The following is a 22,254-nucleotide window of genomic DNA, read 5'->3' as shown; positions in this document are numbered from 1 at the left end:
TCCAGAGTGGGGAGGGGGAACTCACTTTCCTCAGCGATGGCCTGGAAGTGTCCTCTAAAGCTCTTACTTCCCTGCACTAGTCTGAAGGACAGAAGCATCACATTGCCTGTGGAAACCAGGGACAGGCCATGGGACACAGGTCCACACAACCTGTAGCAAAAAACATTCAGGTCAGACCCCTTGAGGGATAGAACAGAAAGCACATGATGGGTGTAGATTGTAGTCCCAGAAACAGCCATGGTGCCACATTTCAACATTATGAAAGCCAGGCATTTTCCTTCTGGTCCCGGACTTTTTTTGCCAAGAAAAAAAAACATAAATTCAAAACCACAGAATGGTATAATAACTAGAAGTGAAACTGCCTTCTCAAAATGGTGATTTTTCCATGGCCCATGATTGGCCAATGTGACATATCACGTGAACGTGGTCATTTTGTCCTTTTTTTCACTGCTGCTGTAATTCATAGCTACCCCCCCTGGGCTTCGGGGGGTCTTTTACATTACATTACATTACATTATTGGCATTTGGCAGACGCTCTTATCCAGAGCGACGTACAACAAAGTGCATACCCATAACCAGGGATAAGTTCGCTGAAAGACCCTAGAGGTAAGTACAATTTCAACTGCTACCTGTACAACAAAGATAAGGACAAGGGGCTTTTTTTTTTTTTTTTTTTTTTTTGAACAAACAAACAAACAGAGCAAAAGTCACCAAAGTTAACTATCCAAACACTGCTTACCTAGCCAATTAAAAATACCGATACACAAAGCAAGTCACAGAGACAACAATTAAGGTTCACAGGGAGGTAGGGAGGGATGGGGAGAGGTGCTGCTTGAAGAGGTGCGTCTTCAGCTTGCGCTTGAAGGTGGGGAGAGATTCTATAGTTCTGAACTCAACGGGGAGTTCGTTCCACCACCGTGGAGCCAGAACAGACAGTCTTAACTTTATTTTTATTTCTATACAAAATTGAAGAAAAAGTGCCAGGCCAAACAGGCAGGCAGGTGGACACCATCAAAATATATATATATATATTAGTTATATGTATATCAAAAAGAAAAGAAACATAAAAATAATAATAGTAAATAACAAAATAAGACAAAATAAACAAAAGTAAATGGATGAGTAATAAAATAATAATAATAATATTAATAATCACTGTTTGTTATGGTGAGACAGCAGGCATGTGGATGGGGTAAGTGGTATATTGCAAGCCATAAGTTGTGATAATTTAGTGGTTATATCTACCCAGAAACTCTGGACTGGTGGGCAGGACCATAGGGGATGGATATAGCTGTCAAGGGTGGGAAGTTGACATTATGTACAGAGCTGTGAATTAGTAAAACCCATTACATGCATTTTGTGACCTGTGATATATGTACGATGTAATACCTTGTATTGGATAAGTTGTAGATTGATGTTATTTGACATGCTGAAGGTGGATTGGCAGATTTGTATTTTGAGGTAGCAAAATTATTTGTATTCGGATAAAACGGAAGTAGAACATTGAAGTCATTGTTCTACAATCACTCATTATAACTAGAGATGTGCATTTCCGACAGAAAATGCTGTGTGATTCCAGCAAATTAGTGGACTATTGCTACTACTGTTAATACTATTGTCACGTTTCATGTTTGTCACGTCATGTTTCATGTTTAGTTATTGTCTTAGTTACGTTATTGTCATGTCACGTATTATGTTAGTCTAGTCTCGCCGTTTCATGTTTAGTTGTTATGATTTAATTGTTAGTCTTGTCTTGCCACGTTATGTAGTTTATTCTTGTCATATTTCGCAAACTTGTTAAGTCACGATTCATGTTGTTTCATGTTATGTTGTTCTGTTCATTGATTAGTATATACTTTTTCGTGTCTTTCTGCAAACCTTGCATTCATGCTTTTTCTCTCTCCCTTTCTGCCACTCACACTTCCCTAATTGTTTCAATTTCCTTTGTCTTCTTACTAATGAACTAATTTCAGATCAGGATTGGGCAATACTAACATTCTAGCCATATGTTCATGTTACCTTACGTTTCTTGTGCATGCCATTTACTAATTTACTAACGCTAGGGCAGGATAGGTTTATTTCTAACGATTACTAATTATCTTGTTAACTTGTCAATCCTGTCAACACCTGATTTCCATTCTCATGCTGCTCTCAAGCTAATTGTCTACACTTGTCTATACCCGCATATATAGCTCAGTTCCATGTCATGTCTTTACGAAATTGTTGCCTCCTGTTCGTCAGCGTACGTTTTAGCGGTTTTGTCCAGCCATTGTCCAGCCATTGTCCAGCCATTGTCAAGCCATTGTCAAGCCATTGTCAAGCCATTGTCTACCCGTTACGATCCAAGCCTGTTTATTGACCAAAGATTATTGACTTCTGTTTTGTTGACCATTGCCTGCCTGTACCACGACTTTGCCTGCTGTCTTTGTGCTTTTGCCCCGCGGAGTAGACTTCGGTCTTGACTCTTGCGCCGTCATCGACCCCGAGCCTGCCTACTGTCCGTCTATACTACTGCCCCGCTGACAGCTTTCCTGGTTACTGGACTTCTTGCATGGTGTACCAATTACGAAACTGCCTTCTCCCTTGGTACTGTACTTTGGTTTTGGCTGGAATTCACGTGTATGAACTTTGCTTGTTTATTGACTACGCTCACTGGACATTCCCTGAATAGAGCCCTGACGGGATGTTGTGCATTTTGGGTCAAACCCCCCACGCACCCGTCTCAACTATGGTGTTGAAGCAATTCCATTTGCAAGCCGGTGTATAGGTGTACAAAGTGGTCACTGAGTATATATGAACTATTAAATTAAATTTGGGTGGATGCGTGCCTTTAAGCTTCTATCCCTGTGTTTTTCTTTGTTTTCCACTACAATATAGGACACTTAGCCTTCTGCCTCTCCGGTCCCTATCTATTTCTCATTCTATCATAACATAACATAAGGTAACGGCGAGAACAGGCCATTCAGCCCAGCAATGCTCACCTTTTCCTACCCCTAAGTGTATCTACTGCCTAATTTGCCTGAAAGCTTAATAGCATCTAACAAATTACCAAAATAATCTTTTTTGGAATGATGAAGCAATATGCATATTGTCAGAATTGTCAGTAAACAGATACAATAAAGATAGAATAAATGTATACAAAATAAATACAAATAAATAAATTTAAGTTGATTTGAATATTAGTCGACTGAATTTGTGCGTTAAGCAAAATTCTGTGAATTAATTGAAACAGTAAAGGTAAGATTGAACTACAGTAAAATTAACAGTTGGTTGGTCTCTCTCTCTCTCTTTGACTACATTAAGAATAACAATATGCAAGGTAAAATAACTTATGATCTTATATTTAAGATTGAGTAAATATATATTATATATATTATGAGTAATAATAGAACTTTATTGTGTGGGTTTGTGGTAATTATGGCCAAGGTTTCCAACCTTGGTGTCACGCAACGCAGAGCAGAGGAACCAGAAGCAGACACAGGGATGTGAAAAAATGGCAGGTTTACTGGCAGATGAAGGGGCAGACAGAGCGTAATCACAAACAGGCAAAGTTCAAAAACCAGCGGGTCAGTCCACACAGGCAAAAGTACACAAGCTGATCCAAAAGAAGAGTCCAAAAAGCAGGCAGGGGTCATAAACAGGAATCCAAATACAAAAATCTATGAAACAAGATGGAACGCCACAAGGGCCAAGGGCTAGGGAACAAGGGCTTGGGAACAAAAGGGCTAGAACTGGGGGGGAAGGAATTCAAGGGGTAAGAATAAAAATTAAAAAAACAGGACAAGACAAACTAGCAAGGTGCAACTGAAAAGGACAGGTATAAATACACAGGGGAATGAGAAAAACTAGGCGGGGCATGGGAGTGAGGACGGTCTAACAAACACATGAAAGGGTAATAGCACAACAACAAGGGGGAAACGAAAAATGCGGACTGGATTCACAAAGACACGCATGTAATACAAACGGCTCCGGACTAGGGAGTAGACAATTGCACAAAATCAGGAGATGCAGAGATACGGAGAGACAGGTGTGAATACTTCGCTGAAACTAAGCAAGTAATGAGTGATAGAATAGGGAGGCGGAGTTACAGAACAGAATTGAAACTGGAGATGCGTTAGTAAGTTAGTTACGTGATTTAAATTACAAATACCCAAAACTAGAGAATGTTAGTCTGTTGAACATATTAGTGTGTTAGTAAAATTAGTACTGTACAAATTCTATGTTAGTTGGGATTAGTATATTAGTGCTATCTACAAACATGAAATGGAGAGAAAGCAGGAAGTAAGGAATGCAAGATTGGAAGGAAGGTTCAACCCTGGAACTACTGTAAACACCCGAATAGTGGAACACGCAGACAGGGGAGTGACTGGGCTTGTAAACATTCAGACTCGGACATCGCAGGGGAAGATGAGTGCAAAGACGATGAATATAAAACAGAACATGAATATGAAAAATAATAAATACAAAAATAATGATAAAAAACAATGATAAACTAACAGACAGAACTCAGGAACATAACACTTGGTCCTGGGGGCCCCCAGTGTATGCTGGTTTTTGTTCCAATCAGATCTGCAATCCCAGAATTTTAACAGGTTGTTAGTTCTACTTAATTATGTGCTTTTTGTGTCTATGGGAATTATTTACCCTCTTAATTGTCTTATTGTGCTATATTGCAAAAAACTACATAAAAAGGGTAAAAAATGTTTAAACTGATCAAGTTATGTGAATTAATAGGCTCTTAATTAGGTTGTTCAACGATTTTTGTCTGTAGCCTGGGAGGAGAGGCTCCGAAAGCGGCATAGCTCGCTCGGTGGGCCGCTAGAGAGCCAGATCGTGGAAGCGGCGCGTCTCGAGAACCTCTCTCCTGTACCCCTCGCTACCCCTTTGAAAAATCGCATCCCCGCGGCCGTGCGCTTGGGCGTGCAAACTGGCTCCGCTTTGCGGGGCGTATGCCTTTTTTTGTTGCAAAAGTGTGCCCCGCCCTCAATTCACTCCATGGTACCGGGGCGGCGAGCTACGAGCCTGCGATGCGGGTGCCCCCCCGCCGCCAGCGTTGGGTTTTTCCGCTTTTAAAAATAATTCCTATCGGTTCTTCCTGGCGAAACTCTTAGGGGCCGCTGCCCGTCACGCGCTCTCTCGAACAAGCCCTGAACCGAGTTGCTCGGTGGCCCCGCAGCGAAGGAAAAACGTCCCGACTGATTGAAGCGGGTCTGCCGGCAACTGGTCACCCGTGGAAGTGTCAGCGCCCCAGATCTCCTGGGCGGCCTCGTAGCCCCTCCCAACCCAGCCAGCTATCCGCAGGGGACTGCCCCGAGCACGGGGAGGTGTGACACCTGATGGTGGGTCGTTCGGTGCCCATGCAATAAGCCGAAGAGCACCCCTGTCTCTCTGCGCCCATTCAAAGCAATGGGGAAACGCTCGTTTCGGGCTCCGGCGGCTGGCGCCCGTGGCTGAGCCCCGTGACTGAGCCCCGTGACTGAGCCCCGTGACAGCCGGGGAGGTCTGACCCTTTGATCTTAATATAATAATAATATTAATACAAAAGACTTAAAAAAAGAAACATTAAGACAAAAGGAAACATCTAATTAAAATTCTGGGATTGTCTAACATAAAGACAATCACGTGATTACAAATAACCTTTTAGTGATAATCCTTATTACTGTTAGACCACTTTCTGAATTAAGTGCTTACTATGAGTCTTCCTCTGTCTCTCTCCCAGCAGACAGACAGCCTTTGACCTTAATGTCTCTGCTTCTCAGCTAGCACATTCTGATCTTACAACAAGGTCAACAAGGGGTATTCAGAAGACAAAATACTAATAAATGTTCATGGCCAGCTTCATGTCTTTTTGTTTTGGTAAAGTCCCCCCTTCTGGAAAAGTGTGTATAAGAGTCTTACTGTGTCTGATGCAAATCAGAAAGCCGGTAAGCTTTCTCACTTTCTGTCATTTCTTTGCAAAAAAATACGAAAGTTAAACTCAAGTATAGCTATCGTTGTTTTTACTGGGATCTGTTTCATCAGACGATGCTCACCTGTGAAATGTTAAAAAGGGCATTTCTCCCTAGCATAGCTAATCAGCAAAAGTCAGTAAATGGGACATTTCCAAATGGTTTCACACGTTCTTTGGTATTCGTTTAATACCAAAATAACTTTTGTGCAGAGAAGATAACTTTGCCGTCTTTCAAGTGAGTACTTTTTCACAGGGATTTTTATGGGGCCTGCTGAGATAACATGACCTCATTATTATTTTAAACAAGGTTACCTGCTGCTGTGTAGGCTATCAACGACTGTCTTTCGATTTGAGTGAGCAAAGCCACCAGGCAATCCACATGCACAGATTATAATAATTTTTTCTGATGAGGACAAACCAACCAAGAAGCAGCAATAAAACAGTTTTGAAAAATACAATGCTAGGAATAATAGAACAAGTATATGCAATATACTATATATATATATATATCATATAATTCCTGATAATTATTATAAATATGATAATAAACGGCTTACATGGCTAATTGAAATTACAGGGAGCTAGGGAGGCTAGGGGTAGGATGTAAATGTATCCAATGCAGAAAAAAATTGTACATATTTCCGCAGCGGCGACAAATTTTGTTTGAATTAATCCAAATGCGAGATGTAACATTGCAATGAACTTCACTACTGGCAGGATAGAATGGGAACATTGTGTGGGAGGTTCCAGGACATATTTTATTTCTCCCAGAAGTGTAATCATTTATATGGCACTGTGGGCATGCCAGGTGCACTTTGAAAAACTTTGGCCAAACTGTCTTCACTTAAAATCTCAACATTCTACATTTCTACATTACATCTACACCATGTGTTCAAGAAAATGTACAGCAGAAAATCTAACATGTTCGGTTACTTTGCTCACTAATAAAAGTAATAACCTTTAACACTCCAAAATGGTCATCCAGTTTAATGTATGCTAAAATTCCAAAAGTCAAATTGTTTTCGACATATTTTACTATATTCACGAAGATCACCTTCACAGGTATGTGTGCCATCGATTCCATGCATTTTTACTGTGGGTATTTGGAATTATGGGATAGCAAACTATATATACACTCACTGAGCACTTTATTAGGAACCTCCTTATTCATGTGATTATCTAATCAGCCAATTGTATGGCAGTTAATGATTATGCACAACAGTCCCTAGAGTTTACTCAGAATGGTGCAAAAAATAAGCGAGCTGCAGTTCTGCAGACAGAAACACCTTGATGATGAGAGATGTCAACAGAGAATGGCCAAACTGAAAGAAAGGCTATCGTAACTTAGATAACCACTCTGTACAATTGTGATGAGCATAAAAGCATCTCAGAATACGCAACACCTTAAGGTGGATGGGCTACAACAGTAGAAAACCACATCAGGTTCCTCTTCTGTCAGCCAAGAACAGAAGGCTGAGGCTGCAGTGGGCAGAGGCTCACCAAAACTAGACAGTTGGAAGAATGTAGCCTGGTGGGATGAACTTCAATTTCTGCTGAGGCATGCAGATGGTAGGGTCAGAATTTGGTGCCAACAGCATGAATCCATGGACCCAACCTGCTTTGTGTCAACAGTTCAGGCTGGTGGCGGTTGGGTAATGGTGTGGGGAATGTTTTCTTGGTACACTGGGCAGCTGACAAATCTGCAGAAATTCTGTGATGCAATCATGTCAACATGGAACAGAATCTCAAAGGAATGTTTTCAACATCTTGTGGAATCCACGCCAAGAAGAATTGAGGCTATTTTGAGAGCAAAGGGAGGCCCTTCCCAGTATTAGTATATTGTTCCTAATAAAGTGCTTAATGAGTTTATATATATATATAGTGGTGTGCAAAAATCTTGGCACCTGTAGGAAAAATTCACAGAACAAGATGTTCTACCTACGTTTTATGACAAATCAATCACAAGTCAAAATCAGATGAAACCATCAAACTTTCAGAGTTGAGCAAGCTGGTTCCTCCAAAACTCTCAAAGCTTCATGTCAAAAGTATACCAATATGTATGCAGCCTATTACTCATGAAATCAATATGTATGCTGCCTATTACTCATGTAATCAACATGTAATCCGATGAGTTTATGGAAATGCAAGAAACCACAGTGTCAACTGTAGAATATGTAATCCAATGAATTTATAGAATTAATTACAGATGAGTTTATGGAAACGCAAGAAACCACAGTGTCAACTGTAGAAGAAAAAGCAAAAGAATGCTTCAGGCTGAAAAACTACACTTAATCACTTAGAAGAGACTGATAAACTGCTAATTTGTGCTAGAAGTACACAGTGACCCATATGTAACCTGAATTGAATACAATAATGTGTATGCTTAAAAAGAAAATTGGAAAGTACAGAATAGCACCATGTTTTGCATAATTCATCTTTTAAGATTCCTCTTTGTGAAAAAACAGTTTGCAGGACGGGGGCGTCTTGAACAGCTTGCAGGGCAAGGCATCTTGCTTTGAAGACTGTCATTTTGAAGGACAGTTTACAGAACAAGATGTGATAAGAACATTTATTTTTAAGAACAGCTTACAAAGCAAAAATATCTTGTGGGCCTGTGCCAGACACCAGCTGGTGTTTTTAGGAATGTTTTAGGAGGAGTTGCATTGAACATGGTGTATAAAATGGGTGTAAAACTGACAATCGAGGTTCAATTCTGCAGAATTGATCCGGCTTTGTGCACTTGTGCAAATAAAGTCTGATTTTCCTGAAGAGCTTGCTGCCATGGTGTCTTTTCCTTTGTGAAGTTGTTTTTCAACAAATTAGAGATTTGACTTTCCTAGACACGACATTTTGGGGGCTCGTCCGGGATACGAAAAAGGAATAGCTGAAGCTCCCGGCGCCTGGACACGAGGGCGGAGGGTACTAGCCCCTTAAAAGCTGCAGCTTATCAAAAGGTGAGAGTATTTAACTACTTGTATTTCGGATTGGGGCGCTGTCCCCTCTGACCTCCTCTCCCTGACGCCGGAGGCGACATCCTGTCGTATAACTAACCCGGCAACTTATACCGAAAATTGAGGAGAAGGAGGCGGCGAGCTCTCCAGGAAACATGCGCAGCGAACCGTGAGTGAATTAAGTGTGGTGTGACGTCATAAATTGTGTTGAAAAGTGTTTGTTGAAGCAGAACTAATATTGAAAAAGTAAGTCTGAAGGTATATTGTTACTGCTGATGGTTTAAGCTGTTGATGTTGTAGAGGTGCCAGAGACTTGGGAGGAGAGAAACCCAAGAAGGGCCGCCTACAAGAGCTCTGGTAAAAGCGTGTCGGGTAAACACTGTCCTCTAAGGTGTGAATTAAGAGAAAAATAGTTGGTAAGAAAAATACTGTTAAAGTTGTGCTGATGCTTAGATGCTTGTGCTTGAGCGGATATAACGTTGTATTGAGGCAACGAAGGTAAAAATTGTAAAAATCATTATTTATGTATGTGTACAACCATAAAAGAGAAGGGTGAAAAGCAATAAACTAAATTAAGTTAAGAAATGCAAAGTGTGAATAAAGAATAAACGGGAGAAAATACAGGCCCCGGCGGAAAAATAAAGGTTAAATATATGATAATATAGATAATAATAGGAAAGATAAAGATATAATAATATAGATAATAATAGGAAAATTAAAGGTTAAATATATAATAATATAGATAATAATAGGAAATTTAAAGATTAAATATATAATAATATAGATAATAATATAAAAAAGAAATAAAATATATATTAAGGGAAACATAAAATAATGGAAAGGGGAGAGAAAACGCCGGTTGATATAATCTGGCGAGTATATCCTAAATGTAAACAGGAGATAGAAACTATCTCAGATAAATGGACAAAAAGGACGAAGAAAATGGCGACAAAATGGCCTAAAGGTGGTACATTTGACAGAGAAATATGCGACCAGATGGGAGGAGTAAGAGCAAATTATAAAACAGGAGATAAAAACAAATACGAAAGCAAAAACGGGAACAGGAAAAAGCGATCCTTGGGTGGTTCAGGTCTTTTTCCCTAGGAAAGGGTATAAGGGTGGGTACAGATCACAGCGAAATGATGACTCCTCCTCCGTATGCCCCGCAGCCGCCGGTACATGCGGAGGAAAAGGAGAGGGGTGTGTATCCAATATGCCCAGTAATGTCTGAAGCGCCACTTGCAATGACTGTATGTCCAGTAGTGAAAAGGCAGGTTGAAATAAGTGGGTGGGTAGAACATGAGGGAGAGGAAGAACAGGTGGGGATAGAAAAAGAGCGTCTCGAGGAGAAAAAGGATGGAACGGCGGATACCTGGGCTAAGGGAAGAATATGAAGAGGTGGAGGGGTTGGAAAGGTTGATAAAGGAAAAATATGAACAGTATGATAACTACCATAGTAGGTTAGTAAAAAAGGTGAATGAAATGGAGGATGCTGAGGGAAAAAAGAGAACATTTAAAATGCACCAACGGCTCGAACAGGTGGGGTCAAAAAGGGAAACACAAGGTGGGAAAAACTCCCATATAAAACGTGGGAACGTGGGAATTAAGTGCATAAATTTAACCAGGTGTTCTAGTATCGCTGCGGACCTTCCTCTAGACGCGGTAACGTTTGATTTTAAATTGCTAATTTGAACAGCACAGGTTAGGGCTTGAGCCAGTTTGTTTGTCTCTATTGCTGTTAATCACTTATACTGGTTGCATACCTGTAGAGTGATTGAACGTTTGTCTTCAATAGCTGTGGAATTTGTCAGTAGATTAGCTTTGATTTGGTATTGCTTGTGAGCAATTATAGGCGATTTAAATAGGCGTGTCAGAGCGACGCTCCATCCCAGTTTGTGATGTTATGTTTCACCCCATCCCAGTCTGATCTCTCCCTCGAAGACACCCCCTGCGACGTGGGCCTCCATGGCGTCGGAACCCCTCAAACATCAGCTACCCCCCGCTGACCCCCTGTGAGGACTTTGCTGTCACAGGGGGACTATGGAACTGCCAGTCTGCCACTCAGAAGGCTGACTTCATCCCCGCATATGCCTCCCTCCAGTCCCTACAATTCCTTGCCCTAACGGAGACCTGGATCACACCTGACAACACTGCCACTCCCGCTGCCCTCTCATCCTCCTTCTCCTTCTCGCACACTCCCCGGCCTTCCGGCTTTGGCGGTGGTACTGGTCTTTTAATTTCCCCCTCATGGAAATTCTCTGTTCTCCCCCTCTCTGACCTGTCCATATCCACTTTTGAATTCCATTCTGTTGCAGTATCCTACCCTACTAACCTTTTCATTGCAGTTATCTACCGTCCTCCAGAGCCCCTGGGAAACTTCCTTGATGAGCTAGACACCCTTCTCAGCTCCTTCCCTGAGGATGGCACCCCACTGATTCTCCTTGGAGACTTCAACATCCACCTTGAAGCCTCCCAGCCTGCTGCCTTCCTACCGCTAATCCACTCCTTCGGCCTCTCCCTGCAACACTCTCCTCGAACCCACAAGGCAGGCAATGTCCTAGACCTTGTCTTTGTGAGGAACTGCTCATGCTCCGATTTCACGGTTACCCCTCTGCATACATCTGATCACCACTTCATCTCATTCTCCCTCCCTCTTCCTCCCCATCCTCCTCCCCCTCCTCCCACCCACACTTCCTCAGCCCGCCGTAACCTCCGCTCCCTCTCACCCTCTTCCTTTGCCAGCACCGTCACCGTCTCACTCCCCCCTCTCGAATCCTTCTCCAAACTCCCCGCTGACTCTGCATCTGCCACCCTCCTTTTCATCTCTCTCCTCCGCCTTTGACTCTCTCTGTCCCCCTGTCTCAAAGCCACCTTGCACATCCCCTCCCAGTCCTTGGATATCTGACACCCTCCGTACTTCCAGGACCAGCCTCTGCGCAGCGGAGAGGAAGTGGGGAAAATCCAGAGACCCTTCAGACCTCACAATTTACCAGTCACTCCTGGCGGCATTCTCTTCCGCTGTCACTGCCGCCAAAGCAAAATACTATCAGACAAAAATTCAAAACTCCGCTTCTAACCCCCGGAAACTGTTCTCCATTTTCTCCTCTCTCCTCCTCAACGCACCGCCTCCTCCACCTCAGTCCTCCTTCGCTGCTGATGACTTTGCTGACTTTTTCGATGAGAAGGTCACAGTCATCCGCAGATCCTTTACAACCACCGCCCCCCTTACTGTGCCCTTCCCCCCCTCTAGGCCCATCCCTTCCTTTTTCACTTTCTCCCCCCTTACAGACTCTGATGTTTCTCAACTCTTGCTCTCCCACCGTCCTACAACCTGTGCCCTTGACCCTATCCCCTCTTCTCTTCTCCAGACTATCACACCTGACATTCTCCCATTTGTCACCTTCCTTGTCAACTCCTCCCTGTCTTCTGGCTGTTTTCCAGCATCCTCCAAGAGGGCCCACATCACTCCGTTGCTAAAAAAGCCTACCCTGGATCCCTCCATCATCCAGAACTACCACCCGGTATCTCTTCTTCCTTTTCTTTCTAAAACCATAGAACAAGCAGCTTCTACTCAACTTTCTTCTTTCTTTTCTAGCAACAACCTGCTAGACGCCCATCAGTCTGGCTTCAGATCGGGCCACTCGACAGAGACCGTGCTCCTCTCCGTCAGTGAGTCGCTCCATGCCGCACGTGCAGTCTCCCTCTCCTCTGTCCTCATTCTTCTAGATCTCTCTGCTGCCTTCGACACTGTGGATCACTGCATCATCCTGTCCGCCCTGTCAGCAATGGGCATCTGTGGCACAGCCCTGGACTGGATTGAGTCCTACCTCTCTGGTCGCTCCTTCCAGGTTGCCTGGGCTGCTACGGTATCGACACCTCGGCCCCTTGCCACAGGAGTTCCCCAGGGCTCAGTCCTAGGCCCGCTTCTTTTTTCTCTTTACACTGGTTCCCTTGGCCCTGTGATCACTGCACATAGGCTATCCTACCACTGCTATGCAGACGATACCCAACTCTTCATCTCATTCCCACCATCTGATACACAGGTTTCTGCCCGTATCTCTGCTTGCCTGAGTGACATCCAGAGCTGGATGGGCAACCACCATCTAAAGCTCAACCCAGGTAAGACTGAAATGATATTCATCCCTGCTAAGACCTCTCCCCATCCCCTGGTCCACCCAGGATATGCAAAATGTAATAACAAATCTCCCTGAGTTACAGAATGGAGCGAGCCACTGGATCAGGGTGCTGGAGGAGGAGACGACAGGCCAAATATTGGCTGTGGGGGACCTGAAGGCTCTCCTGTGAAAGGTTGTGGGGATGGAAACAATGCTGGGTATATTCCAGCGGAGCTGCAGCCTTATTAATGAATGCAGACCATTACGAGTCTGCCTGGCTCCTGAGCTACTCCCAGAAGCATATACAGTACGTGACTTCAAATGCCAGAATATTGACACAAAGCGAGCAGGGCACCCCCAAGGAAAATTACTCCTCGGCTATATTGTGGGCTCGTAACAGCTATTAGAGTACAAAATCAAACCCTGTGGGACCCGGCTGACATATACCGCATTCTACCTTCTCCCTAAACATTAGAGGAATTTCACAGCGAAGGCATTTTCAAGGACAGCATTAAAAGGACTTTTGCAGCAGTCCTGCGCCGGGTTTTATTCGATTTCTTCTTCTTTTTTTTCCGCGGTGTGCTGCACTCAAGCAGACCCGCGCTTCTCGACTGACGGCGAACCGATGGGGGAAGCCGGCCGCTTATTTCTCGACCGCTGCGGTTTAAGACGCTCTTTGACGCTTTTACAGTTTTATACGTATTCGTTGGCGAATTGTTTTTTAATCGGTGTAAAAAATATCAAGCGTATACGTTTGTATGCTTAAAACAGCAAAAAAGACCGAACGCAGTGATGTGATTCCTGTGTGTGGTGTGTGTGCGTACGCGCATGTGATCTCCGGTTTGTGAGAATTTCTTCGGCTAATCTGTGGTGTACTTCATGTGTGAATCATCTCCCTAATCCTGTGATTCATGGGCGTATTCTATACTGAGTCTGTATGTGAGAAAGGCTACTGGACTTAAAAGCAACACATTTTCAAATGCAAAGGTGGATTCACCCCTCCCCCCAAAAAATACTTCCATAATGTCTAAAGGTGCAGTGCTTCCAGGAAAGCAGTAATGAAACATCCCCTGCACATATCGGTCCCTCTCTCCCTTTGCCAAAAACATAATTGGACCAGAGGGGTGGAGTCATTTTGTGCTGTTTGGATTTTTTACTTTTCGAAGGCCGCTGAGGAGACCCAGCAAAGAAGACAGAGAAAAATAAAGAAATATGGGATATACCCTAAACACCTGTGTTTTGTCTGGCGGCACCGCAGAACGGCGCTCATAAACGATGAATAATGCCACGAGAGACAAAGGGAGACGACGAGAGGCGAAGAGTGGGGCGGAAGGGCGGAAGGAGGGGGTGGGCGCCATTTAATTCCGGACCTCGGTTGGGACGGAGCGGCCTCGCCCGGGCCGGCTCTGGGTGACAGGTGGCTCCGCAGTGGGGCCCGACGTGCTGGGGGCTCTTCGCTCTTCCTACGCGCAAATTAGCTTTACAGTCCCGGTGCCGCCCGCCACCGCCCCCGGTGCTCTCTCCCAGAGCTGTGGCTCGACCTGGTTTCAGCGATTCGAGGGGACCTGCCCACCCCCCTTCCACCCTCCCCTCACCCCTGCGGGCCCTGTATCCTGCACGACCAGACATCACGACCTTAACGGGACCGCCGTTAAAAGATGATGAATCACCGGCAACATACATCCACACGCAGTTGCGCAGGTGGAGGCTGATAACCGAAAGAGACGTACAGACAGATCCCATAATGACTACCCTCTTCCGCAAGGCCATACGGGAGGGGATGTCACCGGAAGTGGGGCGCCACCTCGATGAGGTGGTGGGACTGAACACCATGACACAGAGAGAGTTTGTGGACCATGTGGTGCACGCTGTAGAAAGGCAGCGAAAAGAGGGAAAAAAGCTGGAAGATCAAGCAAAAGACATTCAAAGAAAACTACTGTAGTTGCAGCTGGAGTTGCTGAGAGCCAAGGAAATAAATGGTTTCTTTGAATTTGAAGCACCCCCCACGCCCGAACCATGGAGCAGCCCGATGGCGCCCCAGCCAATGGTGGTCTTCGGTTGGACGATGGGGAAGTTGGCTGGCAAAAATAGGACTTGTAGTGGGGATAACACTGGTGGTGGTGTTAGTGGTACTATCTTGTGTTCTCCCTCTCTTGAGATCTTCTCTCAACAGTGCTATAGGTATCCATCTGGTGTCATATTGGGGGAGTAACGCAGAGACCAGGCGCCAGACGGGGGGATTCCAGTTTCCAGCGGCCGCAGGCACAATCCAGGGAGATGGGGGGAGCAGAGGGAGTGCCAACAGCACCAACAGCGCCCCAGCAAACCCAGTACGAGAACACCAAGCCGGCTTACCAGCTGGCAGAGGGAGTACCGACAGCACAAACAGTGCCCCAGCTGACCCAGTATGAGAACAGCAGGCCAGGTTACCAGCTGCGTGATGTGAAGACCGCATCCTCTGGTTGGAAGATATACCAGGAGCCCACCTGTTACGTGGACTGCGGCGATTCCTCGTGCTAGGAATCAACGTGTTAACAAAATTAAAATTAAGCAAGATGCACTTTTGCAGAGAGTGTTGGAGGAATCATGGGAGCGGCGTTACATTACGGAGAATCTGCCCCTTTCTCACCCCCTACTTGACCCAGCTCCTGGTCCAAGCGATGGTTTTGTCCTGCCTGGACTACTGCAACTGCCTCTTGGCTGGCTTCCCAGCATCCGCCATCAGACCCCTCCAACTTATCCAGAATGCAGCAGCTCGTCTGGTCAACCTTCCCAAACACTCACATGTCACTCCCCTGCTTACTTCCCTCCACTGGCTGCCTGTCATGGCTCGCATCAAATTCAAAACATTGGTGCTAGCCTTCCAAGCAGTTAAGGGGTCTACCCCAGCTTACCTCCAAAAAATCATCAGACCCTACACCCCTGCCAGACCTCTTCGTTCGGCCTCCACAGGCCGCTTGGCGCCTCCCCCTCTCCGAACTTTCACCTCCCGCTCATGACTACTGTCTGTTCTGGCTCCACGGTGGTGGAACGAACTCCCCGTGGAGGTCAGAACAGCAGAATCTCTTGCCATCTTCAAACGCAAACTGAAGACGCACCTCTTCAAGCTGCACCTCTCCCTGTCCCTCCCTACCTCCCTGTAAACCTTAATTGTTGTCTTTCTGTGATATTTCCTTATGTATCAGGATGTTTAGTTTGGCTAGGTAAGCAGTGTTTGGCTATGTAAGTGGTTTGTTCTTACATTTGCGTGTTGCGGTATTACGATTAAAAAAATCTTTAAATTCTTGACTGGCCAAGTCATTCACCCAATCCTAATCCAATAAAACATGTTTCAAATGCTGAATAGAAAACTGGCCCCCGGAAAAAGGAGGCGCTCAAAATGGCTGCAGTACCGAACATCATCAGATAAGATATTTAGTATCACTTCACAAGCTGTCATTGCATGCAAAGAATAACAATATGACTAGGGAGGTCAAAGTGGGGCTTTAGAATGTAGACTGCTGTGTGTGCAAGTGAGTTCGCCAATACATTTCTCACAGAAAATGTAATTTGTCCACTTTTTTACTTCACAGTAGAGGTGATCAAACTTACAATAACGAAAGTGCTAGTGTGTTCTAAGCCTTTACTGGTCCCTGTGCGATGTTAGCATGATGTAGCTAGCATACGCGAATAGCACAAAGCCATACAATTAGCTTTTTAAAGGCACTTGATATAAATAAAATATCAAAATATCGAAAATTTCTGTCGCACCGTCCATAAATGGCAAAAATCCCACCATAGGATTGTTTTAAACCTTTTACGGATTTTCTGAATCGTCATTAATTTCTGTTGGCTGTTATCGGTGATTCCACGTGATCAGAGAGTTCAGTTGCTATGTAAATTACGTTAGAAGGATACAACACGGTTATTTGCTACTTAAACGTAGGCGCACGCTCGAGAACGTTAACATGATTCAAGTCTGACATGTCTATTGTCAAAATCCATTGCAACTATTAAAAAGTAACGAGGGACTTTGGACTTATTAAGCTGGACATACCGAATATCCAGCGAAAATATTGACCTGGCTACAGTCACACTTTTGACAGTTCGAACTGCCACCAACTGCCTTGTATGAGTGCGTGAAATCAACCAGTAAAAGCTATTGTTGCACCACCATTTTCGAGCTCCATAAATGTAAACAATGGTCAGTGAAATTTGCCTGTTTTTCTGTGCTGTCGGGGTCCAGCATTTAACATTGATTGGAATGCTGGTAAAATGAGCTCGTAAAGGCCACAAAACAGTCATTTCATCACATTAAAATTGTACCTAAGCAGAATTATTGTCCACAACACGTTCATTTAAGGTTAAACTGAGATTTTAATCATAATATTCATGTTGATTTCCGGAAATACATTTTTCGGTTGTCCTCCCTAATATGACAAAGGACTAAACATTACTTCTTTCATTTAAATAGCATTAGCCTGACACAAACCTATGGTGCCCTGAAATGGAGGGCTGTGGATAAAAAGTACATACATAGTTTCTCCATAGTTTCTTTAAATAAATGCTGAGAATGTGCACTTCAACCACACAATAACTTTATTAAAAATCTACAACTGTGGTGTACAGAGCCAAAAATTTTTTTTTTTTTGTCTTTGTCAGTATTTGGTAAGTTGGTGCAGGTATAATACAGTGTAACAATAGGAATGTCTACAGGCCATACAGGGGACCACACAGATATTTCACTCACCTGTAGAGAGTCCTGCCACTCATGGGTAGCAGGGCATCATATACAGTGAGGCCATCATTAACGCAGTCACTGGCCTCAATTTGGAAGGCAGTGATGGTGAGGCGAATCAGAGACCTGGGAGCAGCGGTCAGTTTGATATGGCAGCTGAGCCCCCCCCAAGAGGAGAAGATATTCAGGGGTACTTTGGCTCCTAGCATGCTAGCATACAGCTTATCAACACACTGAGAGTCTGGGAAGAGGCAAGAGAGACATTCACCCAACAGCAATAGATCACATATACTTCTGAGATACATTATATTTTACTTTCTGCCATTTAGTAGATGCTCTATGCCAGACAACTTACACAGCTTACATTCTTACAGCAGCAATTCAGATTAAGAAACTCAATAAACGATATAACTGCAGTGCCACATGATAATCAAACCTGCAACAATAATAATGAATAAATATTGAATGAATATTGTATGACACTGCCACCATATATACTTCTATATACCACACAGAATCCTACAGATATAAGTTACATTTAAGATGAGTTACCTGCCGATGTCCCTGTGTAGTCTGAACGCAGTGCAGCTGAGCATTCAATACAATGTAGAGAAAAAAGAGGAATTAGTTTGTCATATTCAGCATTTCAAAGAATAAGTAACTGTGGACATGAGTAATTATGAGCAAAGTAAAGATTCATGGTGTCATCTAAGACAGAACCTACTGAAGTAATTGACATTACAGGCAATAATGTGGGCATTACAGCAAGATTAAATTTTATTTGTGTGGCACTTTTTACAAAGGACATTGGCACCATGCAGTTTTACAGGAATCAGGGCCTCAACCCCCCAAGAGCATGTCTATGGAAACAGTGGCAAGGAAGAATTCCTTGGCTGGTGATAGGAAGAAACCTTGCAGAACCTAAATGGTAAATGGTTGGAATTTATATAGCGCCTTTATCCAAAGCGCTGTACAATTGATGCTTCTCATTCACCCATTCACACACACACACTCACACACCGACGGCGGTTGGCTGCCATGCAAGGCACCGACCAGCTCGTCAGGAGCATTTGGGGGTTAGGTGTCTTGCTCAGGGACACTTCGACACAGCCCGGGCGGGGGATCGAACCGGCAACCCTCCGACTGCCAGACGACTGCTCTTACTGCCTGAGCCATGTTGACCCCCCCCAATGACAGTGGGTAATTGAAGACAGGCAAGGATGACTCTGGTCATAAAGGGAGATGGGCTGGAGGCCAATGGGTGGCACAGTCTGACAGGGCAACCCATGTAGAGCTAAACATCACAGGCATTACATTGAGCACAGCATAGACGAAAAGACAGACATGCATGCATGCACATAAACACACACACACACACACACTTCATGACATCATCGTCATTATCTGATTAACTCATAGTTCCCATTCGCTTATATCTGTGTACTTTCCGGCCATTCATTTTACGTTTGAGAAACAGGAAATGGGAACGCAGAAGCGTCGGGCAATGGAGCTGTCACCAACATAAATGAAAATAGGTGTTTAGTAAATGTTTTGGCATCTATTTAAATGCATAGCCAGGGGTGTAGCACAAAATTCCCCTATACATAAGCAGCCTCTGTGGGCCCCCTTCCTCTCTTGATCCATGTCTCACACATCTTTTGAAGTGTATTACACTGATTGTATTACAAATAATTGAGCCAACACATGAATCTGTACTGGTTACTAGGGTAGTCACTAATGAACTGTTCACACCACATTTAATCAAGTAATAATAATCTGTGATATGTGCTTACACAGTCTGCACAGTTTGAAATCTCACCATATTTCAACCGTCCTTTCTGAACATACTGTAGCCTACAATTAGGCTAATATGTGATGGTTAAATGAGGTTTACTCATGCTTAAGAGAACATGATTTTCTTCATGTTTAAGTATTTATCATTCCCAAGGTATAAGACGAAGCAAAAAAATATCATCTTAGTTTTCTAACCCCTAAATTTAGAAAAGGCTTAGTATACTGCATAATAACACATCTAAGTCAATGGAAAAAAGCGTCTAGCAAACAAAACGTATTTAGCTTGCATACACATGGAAGTAGTTTGGATCATAAAAACGTTTATATGGACAAAATAACATATATCAAGATTTGTCTGGATGTAACTGAAGTGACTGCAATGTAAGTACATTACCTATGGATATTTAACCCCTTATGGGCGGATGCAACCTGCACGTTACATCTCCCTTAAAAGACAGAATGCAACCTGTGCATTACATCTCCCATAACAGATGGATTTGACAGCAGCATTGTATTTGACCGTTTAAATGCATTGTGATTCCTCTGCCTTTCTCCGGTTCTCTTTTGGACGCCTTTACTAAGACAACTGGATAATCAACAATGAAAATGTTATCTCTTTGTGGTTAGCGACTTCCACTTGGCATCGTAGCTAGATCGTAGCTACTGAAATATTACTATAAATGAAACGTCTACTTGATGACCAAGTTGCAAAATGCCATGGTGATGCTGTGTGCAGAAAATGTGTTTTGCTGTTTGTGAGTGACTGTGATTACACCTACTGAGTGAAGGTGTTGGCTATAGGACTGTTAGCTAGTTACGTTGTTAGCTTATTTCCATTGTGTCACCGCTTTTCCATCCAACTTTTATATGAAAACTGATATTGACTATGCATGTCATCTAGGCTTAGTTTAACCCATGTGTTTTACCACAAAAATGAATGGGTTGCTATGGCTTGCTCTGGCCGCTTGTCCTCAAACACATCATCATCAAGAAAATTGTCACGTGATTAAGAACGATCTATATTGATTCTTTTTTTAAACCTTTTGTCTATGAACTTCCTTCTTATATTGATAACAGGAAATCCAACATCCCTGTTTCTTTTAATGCAGAATCTTTTTATACCAATATTGTGTTACCAGGATTATGTGCCATGGAATACTTCCTTCCTGACATTTCTGATCGAACTCACAGAGTAGAATATTTAGACAGTGTGAAGGTACATCTATTGCTCAAAGTTTTGCTCAGTTATGCCCAGTTGTGCATAATTATTTTTGGGATTGTGGGAAAAAATAATTTGTCTGACCCCTCTACAAACAGAATAAACTAGTGGACCTATCAGAACCGTAGAACAAGCGACCCAAATGCGAGACCAAGGCATAGGATTTATATATTATAAACTTATATATAAGTCTTTATTATAAAGATGCATGTCAGACAGGTGAGGGTCAATAGCCAGTAAACAGATACAGAAGGGATCAGGCATTCCGTAATATAAAGTCCAGGGAGACTATCCACCCAGGCTGCTGGTGATTTCTCCACCAGGCAATGGAGCATCTTTTCCAGTTCCTGATTAAGACGCTCCATCTGCCCGTCGGTCTGTGGGTGGAAACCGGAGGAGAGTTGGGCCTTGGTGCCGATGAGCATGCAGAAGGCCTTCCAGAGTTGACTGGAGAACTGAGGGTCACGGTCCGAGGTGACATCCACGGGAAGGACGTGTAGGCGAAAAACATGGAGGACTACGAGTTTCACAGTCTCCTTAAATGACGGGAGCTTTGGTAAAGCGACAAAGCGCCCATACTTAGAAAACCGGTCTACCGCTGTCATAACCATAGACGTCCCTTTGGAGACGGGTAGACCGGTTATGAAGTCCAATGCCACGTGGGACCATGGGCGATGGGAAACAGGAAGTGGTTGCTGGACCCCCCCCCGGAACACTCGGGACAGGTGGCCACAAATTTGGCCATATCGGGTTTGACTGTTGGCCACCAGAAGCGATGGCCCAGGAGAACCAGCGTGCAGCTGACCCCAAGGTAACAGGCAAGTCAGGACGTGTGGGCCCACTCCAGGACTAGCGAACGGACCACTTCGGGAATGAAGAGGCGGTTGGAAGGTGTGTTTTCAGTTACAGGACAGCCCCTCAGTAGTTCTTCCATTTTGCTGACTATAGTGAACTGGGTCAACTTGTAGATGTGAGTATAGTCTGGAGGGGCCATCAGGTTTCATGTTCTTGGAGCCAGGCCGATATATCAGGGAGAAGTTGAAGTGGTTGAATAACAGGGACCACCAGGCCTGGCGGGGGTTGAGTCTTTTGGCCAACCTCAGGTACTCTAGGTTGTGGTGGTCAGTCCAGACAATGAAGGGAGTCGTGACAACAGATGATACCACTCTTCAAATACCAACTTCACTGCCAGGAGTTCCCGGTCGCCGATACTGTAGTTTTTCTCCATGGCTGAGAGGTGGTGAGAGAAGAAGGCGCATGGGTGGACCTTGTTGGTGGAGGACCATTGGAACAGAACAGCTCCGACCCCGGTATTGGAGGCATCCACCTCCAAGGTGAATTGCTTCTCTGGGAAGCATCGTCAGGACAGGAGCAGAGGAGAAGCACTTCTTCATTTCTCTGAAAGTGGAGTCGGAAGCGGGTGTCCAGCAGAAGGTGATCTTGCTTGATGTCAAGGCAGACAGGAGCAGCGACAGAGCAGTAATTTCGTATGAATCTCCTGTAGAAAT

General features: G+C 44.0%; 1 protein-coding gene across 1 annotated transcript in view; it reads right to left on the bottom strand.

The window, feature by feature from the left end:
* LOC133126606 (transmembrane protease serine 7-like) overlaps nucleotides 1–22,254 on the bottom strand; it is a 67,674-nt gene that overhangs the window by 40,916 nt on the left and 4,504 nt on the right. Inside the window, exons 2-4 of the mRNA XM_061238950.1 lie at nucleotides 18,286–18,321; nucleotides 17,746–17,974; nucleotides 26–150 (exon numbers count right to left, since the gene is read on the bottom strand). Coding sequence (XP_061094934.1) covers nucleotides 26–150; nucleotides 17,746–17,974; nucleotides 18,286–18,321 — 390 coding nt within the window. The remainder of the gene's footprint in view (nucleotides 1–25; nucleotides 151–17,745; nucleotides 17,975–18,285; nucleotides 18,322–22,254) is intronic.

Source organism: Conger conger, chromosome 4, assembly GCF_963514075.1.
Source record: "Conger conger chromosome 4, fConCon1.1, whole genome shotgun sequence".
Lineage (NCBI taxonomy): Eukaryota > Metazoa > Chordata > Actinopteri > Anguilliformes > Congridae > Conger > Conger conger.
The sequence above is the reverse complement of the archived record's forward strand: the minus strand, read 5'-3'. Positions and strand labels throughout refer to the sequence as shown.